Source organism: Sorex fumeus, unplaced genomic scaffold, assembly GCF_029834395.1.
Source record: "Sorex fumeus unplaced genomic scaffold, SorFum_2.1 ptg000026l, whole genome shotgun sequence".
In the NCBI taxonomy this organism is placed as follows: domain Eukaryota; kingdom Metazoa; phylum Chordata; class Mammalia; order Eulipotyphla; family Soricidae; genus Sorex; species Sorex fumeus.
In genome coordinates, this window is record NW_026606083.1 from 12,294,325 (window position 1) to 12,320,322 (window position 25,998).

At 48.1% G+C, this 25,998-nt stretch overlaps 1 protein-coding gene across 1 annotated transcript in view; it reads right to left on the reverse strand.

The window, feature by feature from the left end:
• The window catches only part of FAM107B (family with sequence similarity 107 member B), a 148,592-nt gene that overhangs the window by 68,201 nt on the left and 54,393 nt on the right, over window positions 1–25,998 (reverse strand). Inside the window, exon 2 of the mRNA XM_056114656.1 lies at window positions 19,802–19,862. Within this exon, the coding sequence (XP_055970631.1) occupies window positions 19,802–19,862 (61 nt within the window). The remainder of the gene's footprint in view (window positions 1–19,801; window positions 19,863–25,998) is intronic.

Consider the following 25,998-nt stretch of genomic DNA (forward strand, 5'->3'; position numbering starts at 1 on the left):
TTTTGAAATCCCACAGATGAATTCAGTCATTCTATATCTGTCCTTTTCCTTCTGACTCATTTCATTCAACATAATACTCTCCATGTCCATCCACTTATAGGCAAATTTCATGACTTCATTTTTCCTGATAGCTTCATAGTATTCCATTGTGTAGACATATCAGAGTTTCTTTATCCATTTGTCTGTTCTCTGGCACTCGGGTTGTTCCCAGATTCTAGCTATTGTGAATAGTGCTACATACGAGTGCAGATGATGTTTCTGCTGTGTTTTTGGGCCTGTGGGGTATATTCCCAGAAGTGGTATTGCTGAGTCAAATGGGAACTCAGTTTATAGTTTTTTGAGAAATATTGGTGGTGGCATTTTCAACTATAAACACTTCCCTGGTATGGATGGAGTATCTGCCCGTGAGACCAGTAACGCTTTCATGAACTCACCTCTTCTGCAGGTCACCTACACTGTGTCTCCTGTCTCCTAAACTCCAACTATTCCCAAGCTTCCACCTGGCAAAATGACTTCACACCTTCCTGCTTTAGCAGACACCTCCAGTGCTCTGGAAACAACTTTCCTTCTATATCGAACAAAGATTGATGTCCATAGGGAGACTCAGCTGGATGATCCCAGCTACCTGTAACTCTGCTTCCTGGTTGGTAAGTCTGTTATCTTGAACACAGAGACCCCGCCCAAGTTCAGGTGTGTGCAATTTGTCTGCGGTTAACATACAATGCTTCTGTATTGACATTGGGTACAGTTATCGATATCGACTATAGTCTACAGTTATTAGCTACTAACTCATTTGTATATAGTTACAACCACATGCTGTAACATGGTAGCACTGTCCTCCCATTGTTTTCATCAATTTTTCTCCAGCGGGCACCAGTAATGTCTCCATTGTGAGACTTGTTACTGTTTTTGGCACATCGAATATGTCACAGGTAGCTTGCCAGGCTCTGTTGTGCGGGTGGAATACTCTCAGTAGCTTGCCGGGCTATCCGAGAGGGGCGGAGGAATTAAACCCAAGTCAGACGCGTGCAAGGCAAACGCCCTACCCGCTATGCTATCACTCTGGCCCCAACCACATACTATAACTAGTAAACGTAAATACTATTAGCTCACTTGTCCCCACTTTCCTCCCAAGAAAATCTTGGAGATGAGGAAATAGAGGTGGTAGTTGGCTTGAAGGTCACACTTAGGGGGTAGGATCAGGGTTTGAACCCAGAACATCATTCTAGATCCTCAGGAAGTATCAGTTAAATGAATGCGGGTGCGAATGAAAGATTTCTCCAGAAGGGTGGGAGATCTATGAATTGTTCCTTTACACTTGACCATGCTACTCAGATGAACACCTTGGGGTGAACTTGTCTTAAACAACACCCATCAAGGGCAGTTCCTATCAGCGCTGGAACTCTTGGAGAAAAATGCAGAGGAATGACCAAATTTAGATCAAAAAAGCACACCCTGAGCCCAGGAAGGCCTGGCTGCGTGCTTAGAGGCATTTACTCGCTACTAAGGAGGGGCTTTCCTCCACGAAAGCTTACATCTCTTATTTGCTGGGTTTCCAAGAATAGCACTGTTACATACTTCCTTGCTAGAGTTCCAGACCCTTAGAGCTGAAAGGGTCTCATAGACGGTGCCGCCAATCTGACTTGCTGACATGGAGACAGGCTCTGACTGGCTGAAGAATCCATCTGCTGGGCCACAGAGCTAGTTAGTACTTAACTCCACAAGCTGAAACAGGGAGAAGAGCCAAAATATTTCAGAATCTATGGGAACATTCTCTTTCTCTAGGGTGCTGCCCGTTCGGACATTTTCTCCATTTTTTTCCTTTGAGAATAAAAATTTAAAATGTGCCTTGGAAGAGTTGTTGATCCAACGGCAGTGATTTCACCCTTTATCGCTCTGAATTTGCTTGCACTGCCAACCGGGCTGGGTTCCAAGGGATGGCTGACAGGCCTCTCCAGCGACTGTTCTTTTGTCTCGCAAATGAAGAGACAAGCTCGCCTTCCTCACCAGCAGCAGAGGCAGAAGGGGGAAACACCCTTTCACCACATGTGTTTGTTCAAAGGACCTAACTGATCAACAAAACCTCACCTCCCTTCGCTTATCCAACTACCTGATTTCCTTATTCCCTCTAAGGGAGAGAGAGAAGAGAACCAAGCTGCTCTCTCTGACAGAGCACATTGGAAGGGGGTGGCGGGGAATTGGAAGCCCTTTGCCATTTGAGATTTCTGAGGACAGTCATTCTAGCATTCGCTCCGGGAAAGACCACTTGCTGCCCAAAGCATTGGATTTGTGGATCTGGCTTGGCCCAATGGATGCAGAGTCAGTCAGCTGTGGTGAGTTTGTGTGACTGGATGGCTAGGGCCTAGACCCAGCCAGTCAGGCCAGAGAGCCCTTCAAGTCTGTCTAGGTAGAGACCTAAGTAAATAGCTCTGTGATACTGGGCGTTTTCTGCCACTGTAGAACTGTCCTGTAGCACTGTCCCCCTGTTGTTCATCAATTTGCTTGAGTGGGCACCAGTAATGTCTCCATTGTGAGACTTGTTGTTACCGTTTTTGGCATATTGAATTCGCCATGGGGAGCTTGCCAGGATCTGCCGTGTGGGCGAGATACTCTCGGTAGCTTGCCGGGCTCTCCAAGAGAGATGGAGGAATCAAACCCCGGTCGGCCACAAATGCCCTACCCACTGTGCTATCACGCCTTGGGGTATCACTTAGGAATTCTCTAATGGTGCTGGCAGTGAGGAAGAGTGATCAGGTGGAAGGGGGAAGGAGTGTTCCTCTCCTCCTGCTCTGCCACAACCTCCTCTTCTCCCTTCATCCTGTCAGGCAGTAAGGCCGGAGGGAGTGAGAGACTGAGGCTGGGGCCGATCACTCTCCTCACTTCCTTATCCGCTGACTCCCTCGCTGTGGCCTTCTCCTCTGCACATCTGCTGCCAGGCTACCCTCCCCCTTGCCGGGAGACAGGCCTTGGGAACCTTCCTGGTGGCCAAAGCGTGATCACCAAGTCATGCCCTAACCCCACCCCCAAGGGCGCCACAGACATTCCCGTCATCAAGACCACAAACATGCCGGGCACATCCTCCAAGAAGAGTGAGAGAATATGCAGGCCACTTCTTGATTTTGCTTCAACCTTGCCACGTGTCCTAAAGCAAGTCCCTTCCTTTGCCTGCGATGCCATTCCTGTCCTGGGTCTGTGAGGACTGTCTCTGTCCTTCCTCACGGGAGGGGATTTAACGCCCTGGTCTGTGACGGTGAAGGCACTCCACAGAGGGCTCTGCTAGTGGGGGCGTCTGCCCGGTGTGTGGGTGAGGGAAAGGAAGAGATTATTCCCCTCCTGGCACAGACAGACACCACATGGCCTTCCTTAGCCATCCCTCTCCCCTCTTCCCTGTGCCTTGCCGGGAAAAGCAGCCAGGAGCTCGCCCCCGATAACAAGGGACCAGTGGAGAGTCTGGTCAGAAGGTGCTTGGAAATAGCCGTTTCCTTCTTGCGCTTGGACAGAGGAGAAGCACCTGTGTGGAGGCTTATTTTCTGGGTCACTGGTCGGGGTTGTGGGGTGCCAGAGTCTGGACGTGCCCAGGAGGCCATTTGGAGATAAGATGAACATCTAACTGCATGTGTGAGACGTACGCTTCTCCAATGGGTGGGCCTTGAGCCCCCAGTTGAAGCACTGAAGAGAATAGAAAAGGCTCCTCTGGGCACCTCAGGGACACAGCAGAGCCTCCTGGGCAACAGGTGTGCAGCTGGCCTTAAACTTGAGCCAGGCCGTGGCTTATGAAGAAATCTTCTGATCTTGGGTCTGGCCTGTCTCCATAATTATGAGCCAGCTCCTTATAGTAAATCTCTCCCTCCCCGCCTTCTTTCCATCTCTCTGTCTCTGTCTCTCCCTCCCTCTCTCTCCCCCCTTCTCTTCCCACCCCTTTTCTCTCCCTCCCTCCCTCCCTCCCTCCCTCCCTCCCTCCCTCCCACTGGTTAAATTCATTTCTCCCATTTCTCTACAGACTACTGACTAATCCAGACTTGTCCATGCACATCAAGTAACACAGGAAATCTATTCTCAGCTCCCTAAAACCATCCCCAACCATGACCTTCTTGGAAGCGAGGAGACATCATTGAAAACACTCAGTGTGCCAGGGGAAGCCCAAGAGCGGCTCAACTGACCTCAGAGCCCCAGGCTCATGGCCCAGGACAGTGCCTTGAGAAAGTCCCTCCTCACTGTCCTTTCTATCCCGTATGGAAATCACGGTAAGGGCTGTAAGGTTCCTGCTGGCCCGCCTTGGCTTCCCGGTCAATCTTTCATAGACGTCTATTGTGTAGAAGGCACATTTCAGGGTTGAGAGACTTGTCACCTGGGTATACCAAGCACTTTTAGATTTCTGTCCCCATTCAGTGCCCGCCAGCTTGAGAAAGAACTATGCCACTTCTGTCTGGTTTGGCTGGGATTCCCTTCTCTGCATCCCCTTTGATTTATAACTTCTTGTTTCCTGGTTAGCCGTGACAATGCTCTCAACCAAACACACCATTGCTGGTGCATAGACGCTTGAGCTTGGGTCAGGGGTGGGGGTGGACATGGCTATTAAGCAGAGGGACACAGTGACTCCCTGAGGGTTTGGCAACTGCAGCACATTTTTCTTCCTTTCTCATTTACCAGTGGAAAATAATGCCTGGGGGGAAAAGAAGATAAACAGAGGCCATTGAAGCTTCCCTCAAGCCCGGGGAAATTTATTTTCCACTTTTCCCAGATCCCAGATAAAGTCCCTTCCTGGTTCCTGCTTTATGTCACTTTTGCTGACATGTGTCATGCGCTTAGCTTTGATTAAAAATAGCCGGTTGGGGGCCAAGAGAATGTGCTCTTGCTTTTTCGTTTTGTCATTATCATAAATAGAAGATTCATCAGAGCTAGAGGACTTGTCTTGGGGACCCCGTGCCCGGTTTATCTACAGAATGGGCCTAATTCGCATTCTATGTGCTCACACGAAGGGGACCCACTGTGTCCTTCATAAGAAGAGTTAATAAAAGGTCCAATGAATCGCATGCATTAGGGGCCAGAGCAATAGTACAGCGGTCTGGGCATTTGTCTCTCATGCAGCCAACCAACCAGAGTTCAATCCCTAGCATCCCATATGGTCCCCAAGCACTGCCAGAAGTAATTCCTGAGTGCAGAGCCAGAACTAACCCCTGAGCATCACTGGGTGTGACACAAAAAGCAAAAAAAGAAAGAGGGAAAAAATATTGTGTGTGCTATTTGTGTTTAGCTTTCGGTCTTGCTTGTAATTACATGAGTATGTAGCTTACCTGCTCTTATTTCATCTGTTTATGTGGGGGAGGGTGAGAACTACTAAGTAGGACTCCAAGGACCCACACTCACTCTCACCCCAATGCTTCCCCAGTGATTCAGTGATTGAGGGGACATAGTGCCAGCCTGTCCTCTCTCCAGCCCTCTCTTCTTTCTGGTGAGACCTCCCTGAGGTTACAGACTGTGTCATTCCTGGCCTTCCCCACCTGTGTATTATACCACACAGGACCTAGCAAGTATGGCTCTTTGGTATTTGAATGAAAGTGGGTGAAAATATTTTAAAAGATACAGAGGGGATTTCCAGGAGCTCTTGGTTTCAATAATAATCAGGTTCCTGCCACCTTGAACAGACTTTCTCAGCTACCAACCGATTACAGCCAGCTGTTGGCAAAGACATGCATCCCTCTCTGAAGACAGGGTTGCTCGCCACCAGAAATAGCCTTTGGAGGTGGAAACAAGGCATTTCTGGAGGCCAGAGAGATGGCACAGTGGGTAAGGTGCTTACCTCGCATATGGCCAACCCGGGTTCGATCCCCGGTGACCATATGTGGCCGCCAGATCCCCACCAGGACTGAACCCTGAGCACAGCCGGGTGTGGCCCCCAAACAAATAAAAATAGGCGTTTCTGGCCAGCAGCTGTGAGTGTAGGCTGGAACTCTGTGTCCTGGTTTGTGTAAACCCACATGTTCTAAAACAGGCCCTGGGGGATCGACGCCCTCCCCAGAAAGGATGATTCCTCCCGTGCCAAGCACTTGGCTCCACTGAGGCAGCATTGTAAGAAGATCCTTGATTATTCAGCTCGGTGGCAAGAAAGAACACACACAAGGAATGAGGAATTTGTTTTGCTTCTATGGAAAAAAAAAACAAAGTGAACAAAGGAGTGAGAAAAGATGCCTCAGGAAAAAGTGACGACTACATTTTTTTCCTAAGAGATTTAGCACATTGAGGGAAAATGGGCAACAACTCCTCTTAAAAAAATAAAATAAAATAAGCTACTCAGATTTTCTTCAGGCACCTCAGTATTTTCCAAATCTGGACAAAATGTGAGCAGCAAAAGAGGAAGCATGAGCTGAGGTAATCATGGGTGCCTTGGGAGGCAAACAGACCCCAGACCTCAGGAGGAAGCTTGACCCAAAGAGGAACAACAAGGCCTCCGAGCAAGGAAACCGCGGTGTGGGGACAAGCTGGCTGCGCCCAGCCCAGAGCAGGTGCAGCTGTGTTAGGTGAGGACAGGCCACACGGCATCGAGGAAACGGAGCGGGCAGCCAGCGCCTCAAGAGCCTCTCAGAGGCTGCGGTTGCTAGGGAGCCGTTTCCTCTGTGTTCACACACAGCTAACCATGCCATTCCAGTATCACTAGAATTATCTTTCTGGGGCTCGGCAGGAAAGGAAGCTGCTCTCCAAGCTCAGACGTCATGGTAACACGGGGCAAGGCCTGGTGTCCCCGCAAGACACGGAGAGCCAAGGATGCTGGGAAAGAACAAGTGTGAATCCAGATCCTGTTGCTGCTCTGGCTAAGAGGCCAGCCTCCTTCTCTCCTCCTCCTCCCAGGCTGACAGAGGAGACACGCACATGTGCACACACACTTATTGTCAGTCCCCTGAGAGCAGACAGTCACTGTCTTCACATGCCCACGTGGCCCTTGCCACAGAGTCTGTGGAGGATTTGACTCTGGTCCTGCAAGCCATGCTGACAAATGAATGGAATTCAAGGAGGGTTTGGTAAGGTCTCTGCTTCATAGGCGACTGTTTACAAATGCAGGGGACCACCTAGATAGGAATGCAGTCGACCTGGCGCCAAAACTGACTTGAAGCGTAGGGCACAAAGTTGGTGTCTGAGAATTGCCTGGTGGTTATGGAAGGGCTCCCTTGGGGGCCTTGAGCACAGATCCCTCAGAAAATTATGGCGCCTCATTATGGCAGAGTCGGGAGTTAATTTACCCCTAGTCCTAATATTGACTTTAGAGTCACAATACTGTTGCATTCACAGCTCTGCTACTAGCTGTGCTGGGAGTTAAGGTGGTGAAGGTGGGTAACTACCCAAGCGTTCTACCAAGCGTGTATGAAGTTAGGCATCACTATTGTGGTTGCAATGGTAGTAAATAATCTTACATTCTGCCCTGTTGATGTAACATGAAATCATTAGCTTTTGGTCATTTTACTACAAGAACTTTTGCCATGAGCAATACTTCCAATTTGACTCAAACGCTGTGGGCTGGGGAGACAGCACCAACGCTTGAGCGTTGTGGTTTGCATGCAGGAACCTGGGCTGGATCCCGGATCCTACAGGTCTTCTCAGCACTGCTAGGATGGACCCTGAGAACAGCCCTCATTCACCATCAGCTGTAGTCCCAAAGCCCCAGAACAAATAAACATAAAACCCACAGCCAGCCATAAACCAGAGATGCATTATCGCTCCCACCCAAACCCAGAGGCCACTATCAAGTGTTGGAGAGGGTGTGGCACAGAAGCTTCTCTCGCTCCCTGCAAAGGCAGAATGGCACAGCTGCTTCAAAAACAGTTTGGAAGGCTCTATCTCCACAACGATTCAATTTAAAACAATGTTTTAAATCCTAAAGTGAAAAAATAAAAATGAAATGAAATGGAAAAATAAAGACAGTTTGGCAGTTGTTGCAAAATTTAACATAGTCTTTTGAGGAGTGGTGCATAGGGACTATTCCCAGCTTTGTGCTTGGGGACCATGGGATGCCAAGACTCCAAATCATGCCTCCTGCATGCAAAGCATGTTCTCAGCACATTGAGCTACCTCTCAGACCCCAGAAACATGGTCTTACCATTCGCTCTAGCCATTGCATGCTTTGACAGTTACCCAGTGGAAGTGGATATTTATCCTCCAACTTTGTCCACGGAATACCTGCCTGGGGACATTATAGCAGCTCAATCCATTCCAGACAATATCCTTCAGTAGGTGAATCTATAATTAAACCATGGTCCAGACAAATGACTATCGTTCAGAACTAAAAATGATGACATTATGGGGCAGGCCTACATGTATAAGGCTGTATGCAAGACCACCATACTGGATGGTCCTGAGTCATGGGATTCTAGGCAAGGCAAAACTATATGAACTGCATCAATATCAGTGGCTTCCAGGGTAACCAACCAGCCTAGAGAGATTGGTCAAACTACAGAGTGGGGGAAGGTCGGGATAGGCATAGTACCAGAATAATGGATGCATATCCTTAAATACCAGTCCAAACTCACGAACTTCCGATACCCAAAGTGAACCCTAGTGCTATGCTGAACATTGGGTGTCTCATCCATTGCAATGAATGTCTCTTACTCTGGGGAGCAAGGCTGGTACGGGAGCTAGTTATGTAGAGGAACAGGGTACAGAGAGTACTTTTGCTCAGTTTTTCCTGAGAACTACCAACCAGACTTTGCAATAATGAAGTGGGCCTGTTAAAAATTAAAAACCCAGCCCTATTCCCCGGCTCCCACACCTTCAACATGCACGTCTTGAAATGTCCACTGCCTGCCCTACCTGAGATTCCCCCAAGAGGCTGAAAGCCCAGGTGCTATAGTGGCTGATCGTCACTAATGCCATGGATTGGGTCCCCTCTGCTGGTAGGTCCTCTGGAAGCCTCTTTCCACTCCTGGATCTCCTTCCGGGGTGGCATCCCCTGACCTGCCCTTATGGGAAGGGAGATTGGAAAATGAAGTTTGATAATCTGGACCAGCAACACCCAACAGTATTATTACCTCCCGGGAGCTCAAGGAGAGAGCTTGGCTATTGGATGAACAGGCAGACACACACTTGTACACATCATTATCAACGGCAACCATGAATGAGGTGTTGGAGAGAGATTACATCTTGGCATATCTTCATGGAGACTCCAGGGTTTGGATTGGCCCTTCACTTCAGGGGGTGATTTTAGTAAGTGAACAGACACTCTGAGTCTGGGGTGTAGGAAGGTGGATGCAAAGAGAGTCTGGAGGCAGAAAACCCCATCTATTAAAAAGAGTTTGAGTGAAAGCATAAGAATCTAAGCTGGAGTATGCTTGGAAAGATGGGAGAATCATGAGTCAGGCTGCCAAGAAGTCAGGAAGTCCAGGCGGGAGTCAGAAAGGGTGATCTGAGAGCCAGGAGACAGGAGGCAGGGAGGGAGGGGGCACCGCGATCCAAAATCCTCCCGCGGGAAGTAGAGGCAAATTGGGCTGAACTTTCTCATTCCCTTTGATTCTGCCACATTGGAACAGGATGTCCTGCTAGAGCGAGTAAGATTTCAGACACAGATATTCACCTTCACCAAATCTGTTTTTGCTTTGTTTGGGGACCACACCTGGTTCTGAACTCAGGAATGACTCCTGGCAGTGCTCAGGGACCCTGTGAGATGCTAGAGAGAGAACCTGGGTCGACTACATACAAGGTCAGTGCTCTCCACAAGCAGTATTATTCTGGCCCAACTTCAGCATATCTTAAAAGATAAAATAAAGCAAAGACTTAAAAAAAATTTTTTTTAACTCAATCAAAGCATGAGTTTATGTGCCCAGGGCAAATTCTAAGAACTTACCCTACCCTGGTGCTCAGCCTTCCTAGAACAGAGATAGAGACCTTTTTTTTCTGTCAAAGGCCTTTCGGATGGTTAGAGTATCCTTCTCAGGCCTGACTCTCCACGAAGACCGCTGGAGTAGCCAACAAGAAGCTTCTGTGCCTAGTGAGCCATGGGCCAGGGCCAGGTCCCAGGGTTTCATGGGCCTCACGTGACCTTTGGGCCAGACATTTCCCACCATTTCTAGAGAATCCGGAGGCTGAGACCTCCCTGAGGGACCTTGTCTGAGATTCCCCAACTGATAATCTGGCTCAACCCAGGGAGCTATCACTCGGCCCTCCCAGTGGGGCCCCGCTCAGAAAGTCTCAGTTCGGCCTAGAAGACTGTGGTTCTTGCAGAGAAACTGCAAAAGGATAAGGCCTTGCCCCCCACTTCCAGCCGGGACTGGGAGAAAGTGGGGGTTCTAGAAAGAAATCAGGGCAGGGGAAGTAAGATGCAGTGGGTGGGAGGGAAGACGGGCAGGAACAGTGGCCACATTGGTGGTGCGGAGAGGAGAGAGGTGTATAGACCTAATCCACAAAGACAACAGCACTGCAGGCTAGAGACCCAAAGTGCGGCAACCAGACTTAGAAATGGGCAGTTGAGGAAGCAGGCTGGGTGGGAGGGTCCCTGGGGACGCTGCTGAGGGGAAGTTGACACTGGTGCTGGGATTGGTGTTGGGACATTAGATGCCTGAAACTCTCCCTTAAATTAAAATAATTATAATAATAAAAAGTTTAAAGTGGGGATTCTAAAATACCACTTCGTAGGACTGTTAAGAGGATCAAACCAGAAATTCCTGGAGAACATTTAGCACTGTGTCTCATGCATGCCAAGTACTTGGTAAACGCCAGGTGGCATAGTGGGGGATGGGAGTAGCAGGGCAGCCCTCAGTGACTGATGCTCTGTGTTCTGATCCTGCTGTCGGAGCAGCTCACATAATGTGGTCCTGTCTCTGATTAGATCTAAAACAGCAGGGGAGCTGGATGGACCCCGATACCGTCAGTGGGAGAAAGTCACCATTCCCAGGAGGGATCCCCAGATGCTCCACACCCGGCAGTGCTCAGGGGTTATCCCTGTCTCTGCACTCAGGAATTACTCCTGGCGGTGCTCAGGGACTCTATGGGATGCTGGAGAGAAACTCCAGGTCCTGGAGGCCTTGGAAGTTGCTGGAAGGAGTGAAGGATGATCCGACCTCTTTAAACAAGGCAGACATGGAAAGAATTCAGAGCTAGAAAAGAATGGAAAAGCAAGACTCTGGAAGTCTGGCCATCATCTGAGGGCAGTCACTGAGTCCAGCTGGACATAAGACCCAGAAGGCAAGACCAGAGGCCCACCTCCATGCGAGGCATCAAGGGAGGGAGCCACACATGCGTGGCCACGTGGCTGAATGAAGTCGGCGGGCTGCAGTCATTCCCACAGAGGTCTCACGCGCCAACCTTTCAGTGTCTTCAATCTGTCCTATGGCTGTGACTCAGCCACATCAAGGCAGCTTGTCCTTCTGGTCAGTTTCTCCTTGCACGGGAAGCTGGGATTTCCCCTGCTAACTAGACACGGCGCTTGATCAAAATGCAGCCAAATGGCCCAGGCAGGGAGGACTTTCCTTTTGAGACTTGATGAATAATACCAGAAACGCGTCCTTGTTTGTGGCCTTGCTGGGGAGGACTGGGCTTTGGATGGAAGGTTGTCCTGCTCTCTCCTCCCTCTCTCCCCCCTTCCCTCCCTCCTTCCCTCTCTCTTCCCTTTCCCCTCTCTCCTCTCTCCTGAGGAGGAGCTTCAGATCCTGGAGATTTTTTTTTTGACACCTCCAATGCCCTTGGACCTCCAGGGAATAGGAAGGACCTTTCTAGCCCTGGGGCCACCCCATTCACATTGTGGTTCTGTTCCCTGGAGTTTCCTCCCGGGCAGCTAGAATCCTCCATCCAAATATCATAGTTGGCCTCTTACACATAACAAACCAGAACCCAGACCAGCAGGTGTTCAGAGAAGGGAGTAGCCATGGCTGGGTCAAGGACAGGTACACCAGCTTGATTCTAGAACTTTCTGCCCATTTCCATAGCAACCCTCCTCCCAACCCTCCACCCTCCCACCCCCCATTCTTACCTGCTGCTCAGACCCCAGGCATGACTGAGGGAACCTCTCAGGGATGATTTGTTCATTATTTCCCCCCTCGCTTAGGAATGCAGGCCCAGTTTAGCCAGTTCTTTGGGCTTCTCAAGGGAAATTAGAGCCCCGTTTTTTGGGGGTTTTTTTACATTAAACATTTTATCTTTTAAACAGTAACAACTGATCATTTAATCACTTGACATCCTGTTACTCACGATTTGCTCGAGCAGGTGCCAGTAACATCTCCATTCATCCCTGTCGCGTGCTAGTGTGGTCCAATGGCATCTGCTTGTTCTAGGAACACGAAGAGCCTCAAACTGATCGTTCAGGGTCTTGACGAAGAAGTCTGACCATCTCATAGGAGGACGGCCATGCAATCTTTTGACGTCCCATGGAATCCAGTCGGTAACAGCTCTAGTCCAGCGGTCATCTCCAAATCTCATTACGTGTCCAGCCCATCTGATTTTCGATGCCTTGGCAAATGAGACAGCATCCCTAATTCTTGACCATTGACAGAAGTTGGAACTCCGGATTCTTTCTCTCATTTGAGTGAAGCATGATACTCCAAGCATAGCTCTTTCGATTCCTCTTTGGGAGACCCGAATAGCGTTCTCATCCTGTTTTCATAGGGCCCAGGTCTCTGAGGTGTATGTTAATGCAGGAAGAACAGTGGAATAGAAAAGATGTGCCTGGAGCCGGAGGTTCTTTGTCCTTTTAGCTATTTCTTCAATGCTCTTGAAGCATTCCAAGCCGCTCTCTTCCTCCTGTGCAACTCAGGTGCCAGGTCATTCATCATGTTGACTTCTCGACCTAGGTACACATAACTGTTGCATTCGGAGATGGTTGTTCCATTGAGAGAGAATGGAGCATCAGGAACGAGGCTGTTTCTCATAAACATTGCCTTCGTGAGATTCAGCTGGAGTCCGACCTTTCCACACTCACGGTCAAAGTCGGCCAGCATTTGTGCTGCTTGGCTAATGTTTGGTGTTATTAGAACGACGTCATCAGCAAAGTGGAGGTGGTGTAGCTGCCGACCGTCTATCTTCACTCCCATTCCAATCGTTGCATGATGTTCTTGAGGGTGGCACTGAAGAGTTTCGGTGAAATGGTATCACCCTGCCGAACCCCTCTCTTGACATGGATGATCACTTCTTTGTAGAATGATGAGATCCTGCTAGTGAATCCATAATACAGCTAACGGAGGATCCTGATGTATTGAGTTTGAACACCCTGTTTGGCTAGGGCTTCGATGACTGCTTCCATCTCAACAGAATCAAAGGCCTTCTTTAAATCAATGAACGTTAGACAGAGCAGCATCTTGAACTCCCGAGAAACCTCAATGAGCTTTGTTATCATGCAGATATGGTCAATCGTGCTGAATCCTTTTTGGAACCCAGCTTGCTCGCATGGTTGTCCTTCATCTAGTGTTCTGCCAATCCTATTCAGGATGACTCGAGTGAACAGCTTGTAGATGACAGACAATAGGCAGATCGGACCATAGTTGCCAATATGGGTGTCTCCCTTCTTGTACAGCAGTACAGTCCTGTTGGTTTTCTATTGGAACGGAACCTTGCATTCAGACAGGTAGTGTGTGAAGAGCCGAGCCAGTGTACTGATGAGTACCAATAGCAGATCCTTCAGGTGTTTGGGCCTGACCTTGTCTGGGCCTGGTGCTGTTCGCTTCTTTACTGATGAAACAGTGTATCGGATTTTGGAAGGGAGAACGTTGGGAACTACATATCCATCCTGTGGAATTTGGTATGTGGGCAGGTGGATGTGGCTATTGAAGAGGTCTGAGTAGAAGTCATGGATAATCTTCTCCATTGCCCTTCTGGAGGATGTGATACATCTGCCTGCTCCCATCAACCTCAGGTGACCAAGGGATTAAAATCAGGAGCCCCACCTTACCCTGCCCTGTCTGCTTCCACAAACTGCCTGGCAACCCTGGGATTACACACAGAAGACCCACCCAATCGGCACCAGATAAATACCTCATCAGCAGACCTCCACTACCTCCACTACTCCACTACCCAGTCGCCTCCATGCTCCAGGACACTTTCCGGACTGCACATCATAAGACAGTTAATACCCATCTCAGGATTGCTTCACCATATTTGATAGGGTTCAAATATGGTTTGAACCATGGGAATACCTGCAAGGGAGATTAGAGGCTGTCCTAAAAGCCTCTATCCCTCTCGGAGAGCCTGGCAAGCTACCAAGAGTTTCCCGCCCGCATGACAGTCTGGCAAGCTATCCATGGCGTATTTGATATGCCAAAACCAGTAAATACAAAAGGGTCACATTCCCCTGACCTTAAAAGAGCCACCAATACATCAGTGTTAAGAAGAATGAGGAAGGAGAGGCTGATAAAATCTCAAGGCCTAATTAGACTGCCAAATTGAAGAAAGACAAAAATGACTGTCTGTACTTTCAATGCACGTACGCTGGCATCAGATGCATCCATCCAGGACCTGATGGTACAAGCACGAAAGAGCATGCTAAAAGTAGTCGATAGACCAAACATGATTGCCACTCAAAGCCTCTCTTGCAAAACACAGTACCCAAAAGAAGAGAGAGAGAACAAGGAGGAATACCCTGCCACAGAGGCAGGATGGGACGGGGGCGGGGGATGGGGGGGGGATGCTGGGACCCATGGGGATGGATGACGGGCACCGGTGGAGGGATGGGCACTTGATCATTGTATAACTGAAACCCAAGCACAAAATTTGTAAGCCTATAACTGTACCTCATGGTTTTTCACTAATAAAAAAAGAAAAAAAAACAGTAACAAAAAAAAAAGATCAAGTACGACATCATTGGTCTGACTGACATCATTGGTCTGACTGAGACAAGAAGGCATCAATCACATCATGCCATTTTCGACACTGGAAAAGAACTATTACTCAGAATATGCGACAAAAGAGGCATCGGTGGTGTCGGTGTCCTTGTCAACACAAACTTGACCATAAGCATTGATTAATTTGAATGCCTAACAACCCAGTACCAACTGATATTTAAAAGATTTTAAAAGGCTGCAGTGCAAGCAAAACCCATTTGTGAGTTTAGCCTGCTTGAATCTCAAGCAGTTAAAAACAAATCACCTTTGGGGGTTTCAGAGTTAGTTTCTGTTCTTGGCACCTGCACATACTCGGACACACCGGAGAAGGCTATGAAGCATCTCACTGCATCCATGCCTCTCTCCTGGTCTCCAGTGAAGAAGAAGGAACCAGCTAGAGAAGCCTTTCCTAAGCTGGTATCTTTTCAAACCACAGACTCAGAGGAGGGTGGAGGGTTCAAGCCATCAGAGCTCCCAACAAGAAACTAGGCTGAACACGCGATCCCCCCCGCCTTTTTTATTGAATCACCATGAGATACAGTTACAAAGCTTTCATGTTTGAGTTTCAGTCATACAATCATCAAACACCCATCCCTCCACCAGTGCACATTCTCCACCACCAATGTCCCCAGTATACCCCCCCCCCACCTCCGCTGCCCTTTCCAACCCTCCCCCTACCTCCATGGCAGACAATTTCCCCCATACTCTCTCTCTACTTTTGGGCATTATGGTTTGCAATACAGATACTGAGAGGCCATCATGTTTGGTCCTTTATCTACTTTCAGCACACATTTCCCATCCCGAGCGATCCCTCCAACCATCATTGACTTAGTGATCCCTTCTCTATTCCAGCTGCCTTGTTCCCCAGCTCATGAAGTAGGCTTACAACTTTAGAGAAATATTCCTGGCCCTTGTGTCTTCTGTCCTTGGGGAACATGAGACCCTTGTCTGGGACTCTGAAGCCAATGGCCCCATGATTCCAGATCTCGTTGAGACTCAAACCCAATGGGTTTGAACAGAATCCAAACATGCAGTACCTGAGCCCAGAGGCTTTGTCAGGGTTCACTCTGGTCCAGAAAACTCCTTTTCCTTCTTCCCAACCTTTAGTCCATGGACACCCATCTTAGAGCAGCTAGAAGTGCAAAAGCTCAGAAGTGACTGCGGACCCCAAAAGCTTCTGGCCGGGGATGGAGCTCAGTGGGAGAGCACTGGTTCAACATGTCTGAGGCCCCATTCTGACCCCTGCATACCGCTGACCCTGACTCAATCTCCCACACTGCCTGTGGTCCCCTGACCATCTCAGTTTGATCTCCTATACTGCACACAACCCCTACAAGCACTGAGCACTGCAGGATGTGGCCTAACCCAGGCCCCCAAGAAGAATCAGAATAAAATTAAGAACAAAAGAATAAGGGAAGAGCGGAAGAGGGAGAAGCAAGAAGGCAGGAGAGGGAGTGGAGGGGTTGAGGAGACGGGATTGACTTTGAGATAAGTTGTGCATTTTGATTGAATTTTTTACTTTGTTTGGGAGTTTTTTGGGGGGTGTCAGGGCCACACCCGATGGTGCACAGGGCTTACTCCTGACTGTGTTTAGGGACCACTCTTGGCAGTGCTCAGGGGACCATATGTGGTGCTGGGGATGGAACCAGAGTCGGCTGCAGGCAAGGCAAGTGCCCAACCCTCCTTATGAGCTTTCTAATCCCTGGATGGAATTTTAAATTTTCTTTCTTAAAGTTTTCTCTGACACACTCTCCTTTTAGATCTTCTTGGGACTCACGCATCTCCCAGATGCGACGGTTGTATTAAACGCAAGACCTGTGCCAAAGGACCTTGACTTAGTGCCAGGGTCCCCCCAAGCAGCAGAAGGTAAGTGCACACCCACCCCCGGCACCCAGGAAATGCCCCAAGTGCTAACTCCCCACACCCAGGAGTGACTACGGGGATGGGGGGAATCTTGGGCGGAGATGGCAGGGCCCGTGTGAGGTGCCCTAGCCACACCCCCAACTTCCCCATGGCCCTTCCCCTTCTCCCCACCACCCCTGTTCTGTGCACCAATAGCTCCTGCGCGAGCCCCTTCCTGTCTCTTGGACGGGCATGTTACTTCACCGCATGCCCCTCTTGTTGCAATATCCAGGCAACAGCTTGGTGTGGACAGGGGAGCTGCTGTTGAAGGGAAGTGATGACTCTGGGTGCACCCAGGGGCTGGAACTGCCACCTCACCACCACTCCTGAGGAGGGGGGGGCGGGGCGGCAGCCCCTGCTGCAGGTTTCCAAATGGATTTCCCCTGGGAGGAAACTGAGCTCAGGCTACTGAGCCTCCAGAGGCTGGTTTGGCCTGACTGGATCTGGGGACAGGTGACGCAGGGCAGGCCTGGGGGAACGGGGTGGGGGGGAAGCTGGACAGACACCCCCAGGCATCCCATCCTACCCTCTCCCGTTCAGTGTGGGCTGAGACCTGAGAGCCCTTGGCCCTTTGACTGAACTCTCTGCTCCTCCCCAGATAGCTGCAGGTAATTAACGGTCACTTCACTCTTGGACAGGTTTGCACAGGGGACCCCAGATAAATTATAAACAGGAAAATCTTACAAGAAAGTAGAGGAGTATGGAAACAGGACTTGTGGTACATGTATGTGTCCATACTCACACATACACATACACTCACACAATTCATACACATACACACAAAGGCACACAAGCATGTACACATGCATGCACACTTACATAGATACACGCACAGATACATGCATACTCATGCACTCACATGCACACATAGACACAGGCACCAATGCTCATATGCATATCTATATTTGTATTTGCATGAATACACAAATTAAGAATAACTTGCAAAATATATCTCAAAATGAGTCAGTCCCTTCTCTCCCTCCACTCTCACTCTTGCCCTCTTTCTTACTTCTCCTTCTGCTTTTTTAAATTCTTTTATTCTTAATTTCATTCTTAATTTGTGTCTGCAAGCACATTAATACAACATTTACAACACAGGCACATTTGCACACATGCATGTGTACACATGTACACGTGCTTGCGTGCACACACACACATACACATATACACACACGTTCCCTCCTTACAAAGCTGCTGGGTGGACCCTGTTCTCACTTCCCCGGAAGCTTTCAGAAATACAGAGATATTTCTTTCCTCACTGTGTTTGTTTTTACTGGAAAGATTTCAACCACTAGACGTTGGTTTCTTCTGTTACTTCACCTTCACGAAAACACAGACCACAGAAAATGTAAACGGACTCAATGCTAGACCAAAAGCCACTGTGAGGGGGTGCTTGGGCCCCTTTTGTCTCTGGGGACCTTCAGTTGAAAAGGAAGTTCTGATGGTTTCATTCATATGTAGGATATGAGTTCCTAAGCAAGTGAACTGGTTTAAAAAAAAAAACCCTAGCTCCAAGACCCAGTGGAAACCATCACTGACTGGAGGGAAGGGGCTTGTGGTGGGAGGGAAAAGCAGAGGGTCTTTGTGGTAGTGAAAAGGTACAACAACTTTGGTGGTGGAAGTGGTACTGTCCATCACACACAGGTTGGGATAGGAAGCAAAGCCCCTAACATTCCATTACCTTGGAGACCAATGCAAAGTCAACAAGATAATCAAATAACAGAAGAGCTTTCTCCTGACTGCACAGTTGGGCCCGCACTGAATAATGAATGCTTACGAGGAAATGAATGAATGAATGAATGAAGGGGAGGGTCAAAGTCCTGAGAGTTTTCTGGAAGAAAACTGCCATGACCCAGGTTGGTTCACCGGGTCACCCTGAAGAAGACCTGTATGAACAAGCCCTAGAGCTTCTCCGTGCCAGCTCTCAGCCCGAGCATGAGAATGAAGGAAGCACATTCGATTTTGATGTTATAGGGATGGTGATACAGCTGTCATCTGTATGAATGTTCCTGTCTAGTTGCTGGATGACATGGAAAAACCCTGTAATAGTCGCCAGCATATTCCAGCCCCTTGGTAGATTTGGGGTTTGAAAAACCAATAGGCTGAAATACACATAAGAATCTCAGAACCAAGTAGCTCGCTGCAGAGATGCCTCCGGACTTTGCACCAGGCTGATTTCACTGGGATGCCTCAGATGGGGGCAGGCATTGGCCTGCCCCCTAGGAATCCTGGCGGCTGCTATCTTCCAGAACCCAATGTAAAGCGCAAGTATTCGGGATTAGTGACAGCAAACTCCAGTCTTCATGGGATAGGGGATGGGCTGGTCCTCCCGATCTCCCGCCCCTTTGGGACCCTGGATATCGCGTCCATGAGCTGCCTCCGGTGACTATTTAAGCCCATTAACAGCCATGATCCAGAGACACACAAAAGAATATCGGAACTGAGCAGCCCACTGCAGAGATTTCTCCAAAACCCTATCTAAAGTTTTAGATTTCTAGGCATGTGTGGCTGCAACAGGCAATACAAATAAATTATCTAGCATATGCCTGTTTGGCAGGTTCGAGTGGTGGTGGGAAATGCAAAAATAATGGTGGTGGGGCCCACCACATCGTGTTATCACCACTGAGCATCGGAATAAATTGTTTCAAACTCATTTAACTGATGTTTCTTTCACATTATCCCACAAGAGTCCCGTTATCATGAACTTGAGCAAAACTGCATATCTACTACCAAAAAAAAAAAAACCAAAATCAAAACCAAAAACCATCTAATATACCTGAACAACAATTTTCTAGGCAATCATAAATCTTCAGTAAATATCAACACTAGTTCTGTTTTGCATTACTGAATTTGAAATTTCTGTGTCATTGGCATCATCTATCTTATTGCCAGTGTTTGGTTCAACAGGGACTGTCATCAATTGGGAAAAAAAAGAGAGAGAGAAAAGGCTCTTTTCTACATCATGACCACACAATCCAGATGTTGGGGCCTGGAAGAAGCATTTCTCATCATGTTTCCAACCCTTTGGAACAAGTGGATTAGCTCAGCCAGGAGTCATACCGTGGGGTGTGGGTGGGAGTGGGGATGGGGATGGGAGTCGGGGCCTCTACCTGATGTCGTCTTCTGTCCCAACTCAAGGCAGTGAGGCTCTTCTTGGGATCCCTCCGCTTCCTGAGTTCCAGTCAGATAAATGAGACAAATAGGGGGAGAGAGAGTAAAAATAATCCATTTATTGGCAGCCAATACTTGTTGCCAACCCATTCACTGATATAAGACCAGGACTTGAATTAAACCAAGCCCTTAAGAAAGGAGGCTTTATCCAGGCAACCTAGGGAGGCGGATGGGTCAAGTTCCTGCCCTATCAAAGCCCCAGCAGTCACACTCACATCCCAGGGCCACTGCCATGCTCTCAGCCACGTGGCCCAGTTAAATATTCTGGATTTTCTGGAGTGCAGGTGGTGTCATCTCCAAACATGATGGTGCTAACATCCTTGTAGGAGCACACCAGATTTATGGGAATGTAATGTAGAAAACAACTAATCTCAACCAACAAAAACATTCACACCAAAGGCTTCCCTTGCAACTTAGTAAACCCTCAGACAAAGATTGAATGTCCCCATGGTGAGATACATCAATTTTCACGAATTTTCTTTGACTGATGTATGTTTTTGAAATCATTTCGTTAACCCTTTAGTGGTAACAAGCAATATAAAATAGGTTATTGTGGTTCTGCTGCGAGGCAGGTTTGAGGGATGGTTGGGAAAATGGGTACCATGGTGGGGAAAGGAGACAGTGGTGATGGGGTTGAGCTTGGAATATTGAACACCTGTAGTAACAAATAATTATGAATGATTTTGTAAACCATAGTGTTTAAATAAGGTGTGTGGGGTGGGGGAAGAAAGGAGGCTTTGGGCCAATGGCTAAGTCCACAATAGTGTGTACATGAGGTAGCATCACCGTGGGGGTGCGGGTCACAAATCCAGGGTGCCACCACAGTAGAAGAAGTAGACGTAAAACTGCTGCCTCGCGCCCCCACCAACCAGTACCACCCAGAGGCTTCCCTACATCCTAAGATGCTTCAGTGATGATCATTTAGGTGCGTAGCTTCCTCTGAAAGGTACAATTCTGTCAGCATTGCGGAACAAGAGAATGACATTTTTATTTTTATTTTCTGATTTTTACTGTCCCTGTAGGCAGCATGTGCTAATGTGTATGGTTTTGACATGCACAGTCACTGCACCTTATCACCACTGAGTGGCCCAAGATCCTCCACCGCTGTCTTCTGTCATTTCTAGTCCAGCTCTCTCTCCTCCCCTCAACCTCCTCTCACTGCTCCATCAGCTCAGCCTTGTAATCCAAGGCTCGTGGTCATCCTGTGTTCTGTCTGCCTCTTTGTTTTCTCTCTCTCTCTTTCTCTCTCTTTCTCTCTCTCTCTATCTCTCTCTCTCTCTCTCTCTCTCTCTCTCATTTGCTCTCTTGCTCTCTAGTCCACAGGTGAGTGAGATCACCCAGTATTCATTCTCCTGTCTCTGACTAATTTTGCTTAACACGATCTCCTTTAGTTCCATCCAAGTTTTGGCAAACCACAATATTCCATCTCTTCTTACAACTTTATAGTCAGAGAATTACATTTTGTTTGTTTTGTTTTCTGGGGTTTTTTTGTTTGTTTGTTTTGTTTTTTGTTTGTTTTGCTTTCAGGCCACAGCTGGTGATGCTCAGGGGTTACTCCTAGCTCTACAGTTAGGAATAGTTCTTGGCAGTACACAGGGGACTATATGGAATGCTGGGGATCAAACCTGGGCCGGCCACCTGGAGGCAAGTGTGCCCTACCCATCATATTATCACACTGGTCTCACGTTTTATTTCTTCATAAATTTTAAGAAGTTGGCTTCACACTCTGGAAAGATCTTTCAGAGTTTAGTTATGTCAAGTCCAGAAGACATTGTTCTCCTAATGCTGTTCTTATATGCTATCACCTCCTAGGAGCAAGGATCAACAGTTACTCCAATTCTTTTCTAATTTTGTCCACAAAATGATTTCTACTTATTCATTAGTAGTGAATACAATATTAGTGATGTGTTGAGTGGCTGTGCGGTTTCAGATATCCAGTAAGGACTGTTGTGATGTTCCTTGAATGAAACCGGCTGCCTGGTCAGCTGCATCCTTTCCATGAAGCCTTTGCTCTTCCCAAGAGGTGAGCCCAATAGAACCTGACTAAAGCATCATAAACAAGGTTTGGAATTCCACACAGGAGGCATCACTGGAGCCAGAGTATAAAATTATCCATCACCAGAGTGCTTTCCCATCTGTTATTGTTATTATTATTATTAATATTATTATTATAGGGCGTTTGCCTTACAAGCGGCCAACATGGCCAACCCAAGTTCAATTCCTCCACCCCTCTCGGAGAGCCCAGCAAGCTACCTAGAGTATCTCGCCCGCATGGCAGAGCCTGGCAAGCTACCTGTGACATATTCGATGTGCCAAACACAGTAACAAGTCTCATGATGGAGACGTTACTGGTCCCGCTCGAGCAAATCGATGAACAACGGGAGGACCGTGACCGTGATTATTATTATTATTGCTTTTGGGGTCACACCCAGCAATGCTCAGGGGTTACTCCTGTCTCTGCAATCAGAACTTACTCCTGGCAGTGCTCAGGAGACCATATGGGATGCTGGGATCAAACCCAGGTTGGCTGTGTGCAAGACAAACGCCCTCCCCACTGTACTATCGCTCTGCCCCTCCTCCCACATCTGTTCCAAGTTGGCAGTTTCTAGATGATAACACATCTGATCCAACAGGTCTTCAAGCTAGCTTAGCAAAAGAAAGAAATGTCTCCTTTCAAATTCTGGAAGACAAGTTTCATTCAGTCACCATCAGGATCAACTTTTTTTTTCCTTTTTGGGTCACATCTGGTGATGCACAGGGGTTACTCCTGGCTTTACATTCAGGAATTACTCTAGGCAGTGCTTGAGGAACCATATGGCATGCTGGGAATCAAACCCGGATCAGCAGCTGCATGAAAGGCAAATGCCCTACCCACTGTACTATTACTCCAGCCCCAGGATCAACTCTTAAGGCAACTGATTTCACCCATGTTGGGAACAAATGTTTTTCAAAGATCAAAAAATTTTCAAATATTTATTGCCAGAAACCAGTTCCGAAGTTCTGCCTTCCTTCCAGGAAATGGAATTGGCATGGACAGTTTGGATAAATGATCTCAAATTTAAATGATAAGAAATTGGAATGAAAAATCACTTATAGAATAACATTTCAGAAAAGTCTGTGAATTCATTGAACTTGCTGAAGGACACAAATTCGTGATGAGCTTATCACATAGCAATTCAATGCAGCAAATCATTTCTGGTTTTACAAGAGCCAACAGGACACTATATAATGAACACACGAGACATGGGTTTATAATAGAGCCACAGGGAAAAATCTCAAGATGCCAAAATAACTCAAAATTATTTCATAGATGAAAGGAGACTCCTTCTCAGCCAATAAGACTGTTTATCCTTTTATTGCTTTGGATTCCAGAATTATGAAATAACCTAACCCTTTAGTTTTTCTTGAAACATATTTATGACTATATTTCAAATTGCATCTCCCCAGATTTTCCCATTAACTAGTACAAAAAAAAATGCCAAGCCTGGAAAGATCTGCAGATGGAAGGATATTTGGAATCCCTTTTAGCTGAGAGCGCTCAGCATTGAATAAACAAGCATCTGTCTTCCATAGCATAAACTCTCTTCTATTTTGAGAAAAGGGGCTGAGATCCTTCCATGTTTATATTCCTTCTCTTCAGCTCAAGTTTGTGGTTTGCTGAAGTTGTTCTAATTTTTTCCCAGCACCACTAGTGTGGAATGAGAATAGTACAAGTGGAGTAGACATCTGTTGATTTGGCTGCCTGACTTTCACTACTAATCTACTAAGGGCAGCCTGCCTTCCTCTTTAAAGCCTTCCTACACTGTAAATGAACCGTGAGTCCTTTGAAACCAACTTTTCATTCACCTTCTGCTCCTTCCTCCCCACGAGTCTAGGAACAACCCTGCCCAGTGTTAACCATTATCTTTCAGTCCCTGCATCTGGTGCAGGGTGGTTTGGCTCCTAAGAGTCCCACCGGGCCCCTTAGGATTGCATTTCCCTGCAATTGACTGGGTTGGCTCACGTGACCTCATGTGGGCTAGTGAGAGCTCTCTGGACTTCCAGGAATCCTGGCTCCTACTTTAACCCACTGAAGATTGTTGTGAAGGTTGCTGTGGCTGCTGCCACATGTGGCTGAGACAGAAGCCAGCAGTGAAGATGGCAGAGCCCAGAGACAATTGCCACGGATTCTGGTGGTACCAAACCAGTCATCCCTTTGGCCATCAGAGCCAAAGTCAGTGCAGATGTTTTTATAATGTGAAGGAAAAGACATCAATCTGAACAAATTTATTTGTCAGGTTTTCTGCACTCCTTTTGTTAGTTTGTTTGCTTTGTCTGGGGGCCACAGCCAGTGGTCCTCAGGGCTTCCTCCTGGCTCTGAATTCAGGCATCACTCCTAGCAGGGATGGGGACCCTCTAAGGTGCCGGAGATAGAGCCGGGGTTGGAAGCATGAAAGGCAAGTGCCCTTCCTGGCTGGTCTCTTGACTTCAGGTGGGACACTTTGTCCAAACGAAGGATGTGAAGACCACAGTTCCTCATGTCTCTTGCAAACAAAGGAGACCAATGGAACTGACCTGGATCTCTTCCCAGCAAACTCACTCCTTGTTTCCAGACCTTTCCAGAGGGTAACATCAGCTGTCACTACTGCAAACTGGCTGATGCAAATGACCGGATGTGAGCACAGTTATAGTATTCATGGTGTAAAGATATTTTTAATCATAGGAACAACCTCTGGTGGGGGAGGGGCTTAGAAATGCTAGGGTCCAACCCAGGGCCTGGCACAACCATAGAGTCTACCTTAAGATAAAAATAGATTGTTTTTAAACTACTGCTAAACTCAGTGAATCTGAAGAAACGAACTTGTTCCCAAAGCTTAAGCTGAATTCACTGTAATCATTCTCACGGTGGGTTAATGTGACGTATTATAAATATTTTAAAATTTCTCTGTATTATGATGTTTTGGCATAGAAAAATAGACTTTTGGGGCTGAAGCGATAGTATAGCGGGGAGGGCATTTGCCTTGCACGCAGCCGACCTGAGTTCGATCCCCGGTACCCCATAGGATTCCACCGGAGCACCACCAGGAGTAATTCCTGAGTGCAGAGCCAGAAGTAACCCCTGAGCATCACTGGTGTGACCAAAAATTTTTCAATTAATAATAATAATAAAAGAAAGAAGGAAAGAAGAGCCTTTCTGGCTAGCCAACTCAGAGAGAGCAAGGGCCCCCCTGGAGTCTGTGATAAGAGAACTAAGCCCCCACCCCCACCCCAGGCCAGCACTTCCTCTATGGCCCGGCACCCCAGGAACCTTAATTAGTGCAGGGTCGGGTGCTAGGCAACAGGGGACCAGCATGCTCAAAGTCCACAGGATCATTCAAATGAAGCTGCTTCCCCTCTCTGCCTCCCGTTGCCTCGGAAACCCCAATAAACACCGGACCCTGTATGTTCCCCCGGCTCTTGTCTTGGGTCCTGCCATTGTTTCAGGGTCTTCTCACATCTCCTCCAGGCTGTGGGGGAGAATCACGTGGAGTTCTGCGTCACTTGTCTGCTCCTCTTGGCCGCACCCACCTACTGACTCACTCAGAGTACAACCCGGCGCCAGCTACGGCCAGCCACAGTTCTGACCCTGGCACCAAAGGTGGTCCTCTGAGCACCGTCAGGAGTGATCCCTGAGCATAGAGCCAGGAGGAAGCCCTCAGCACTGCCAGGTGTGGCCCCAAATGAAAACAGAGGGCCTAAGCAATACTATAGCGGGGAGGGCACTTGCACATGACCAACTCAGATTCCATCCCCAACATCCCAAGTCGTCCCCCTGAGCCCGCCAGGATAAGTCCTGAGTGCAGAGCCAGGAGGAAGCCCTGAGCACCGCCAGGTGTGGCCCCTCAAAAACCCAACCGGAAACAAACGCATGTGTCTCCAGCCCCCAACTGCTTTTATCCCTGAGTAACATCTTAACAACGGTCTTTCTGAAACAGGGATCCATCCTAGAATAGACTCTCGTGATATTCTCGAAAAGTGGGATGGGAGGATGTAGAGCGGAGGCCCACTTCACTCAGTGCCGGAAGGGAACGCATCCATGGGCGCACCTGTGGGCAGGGAACCCACCAGACTGCAGATGGGCGGGCAGAGAAGTATCGATGCCGAGATGAGAGAAGGG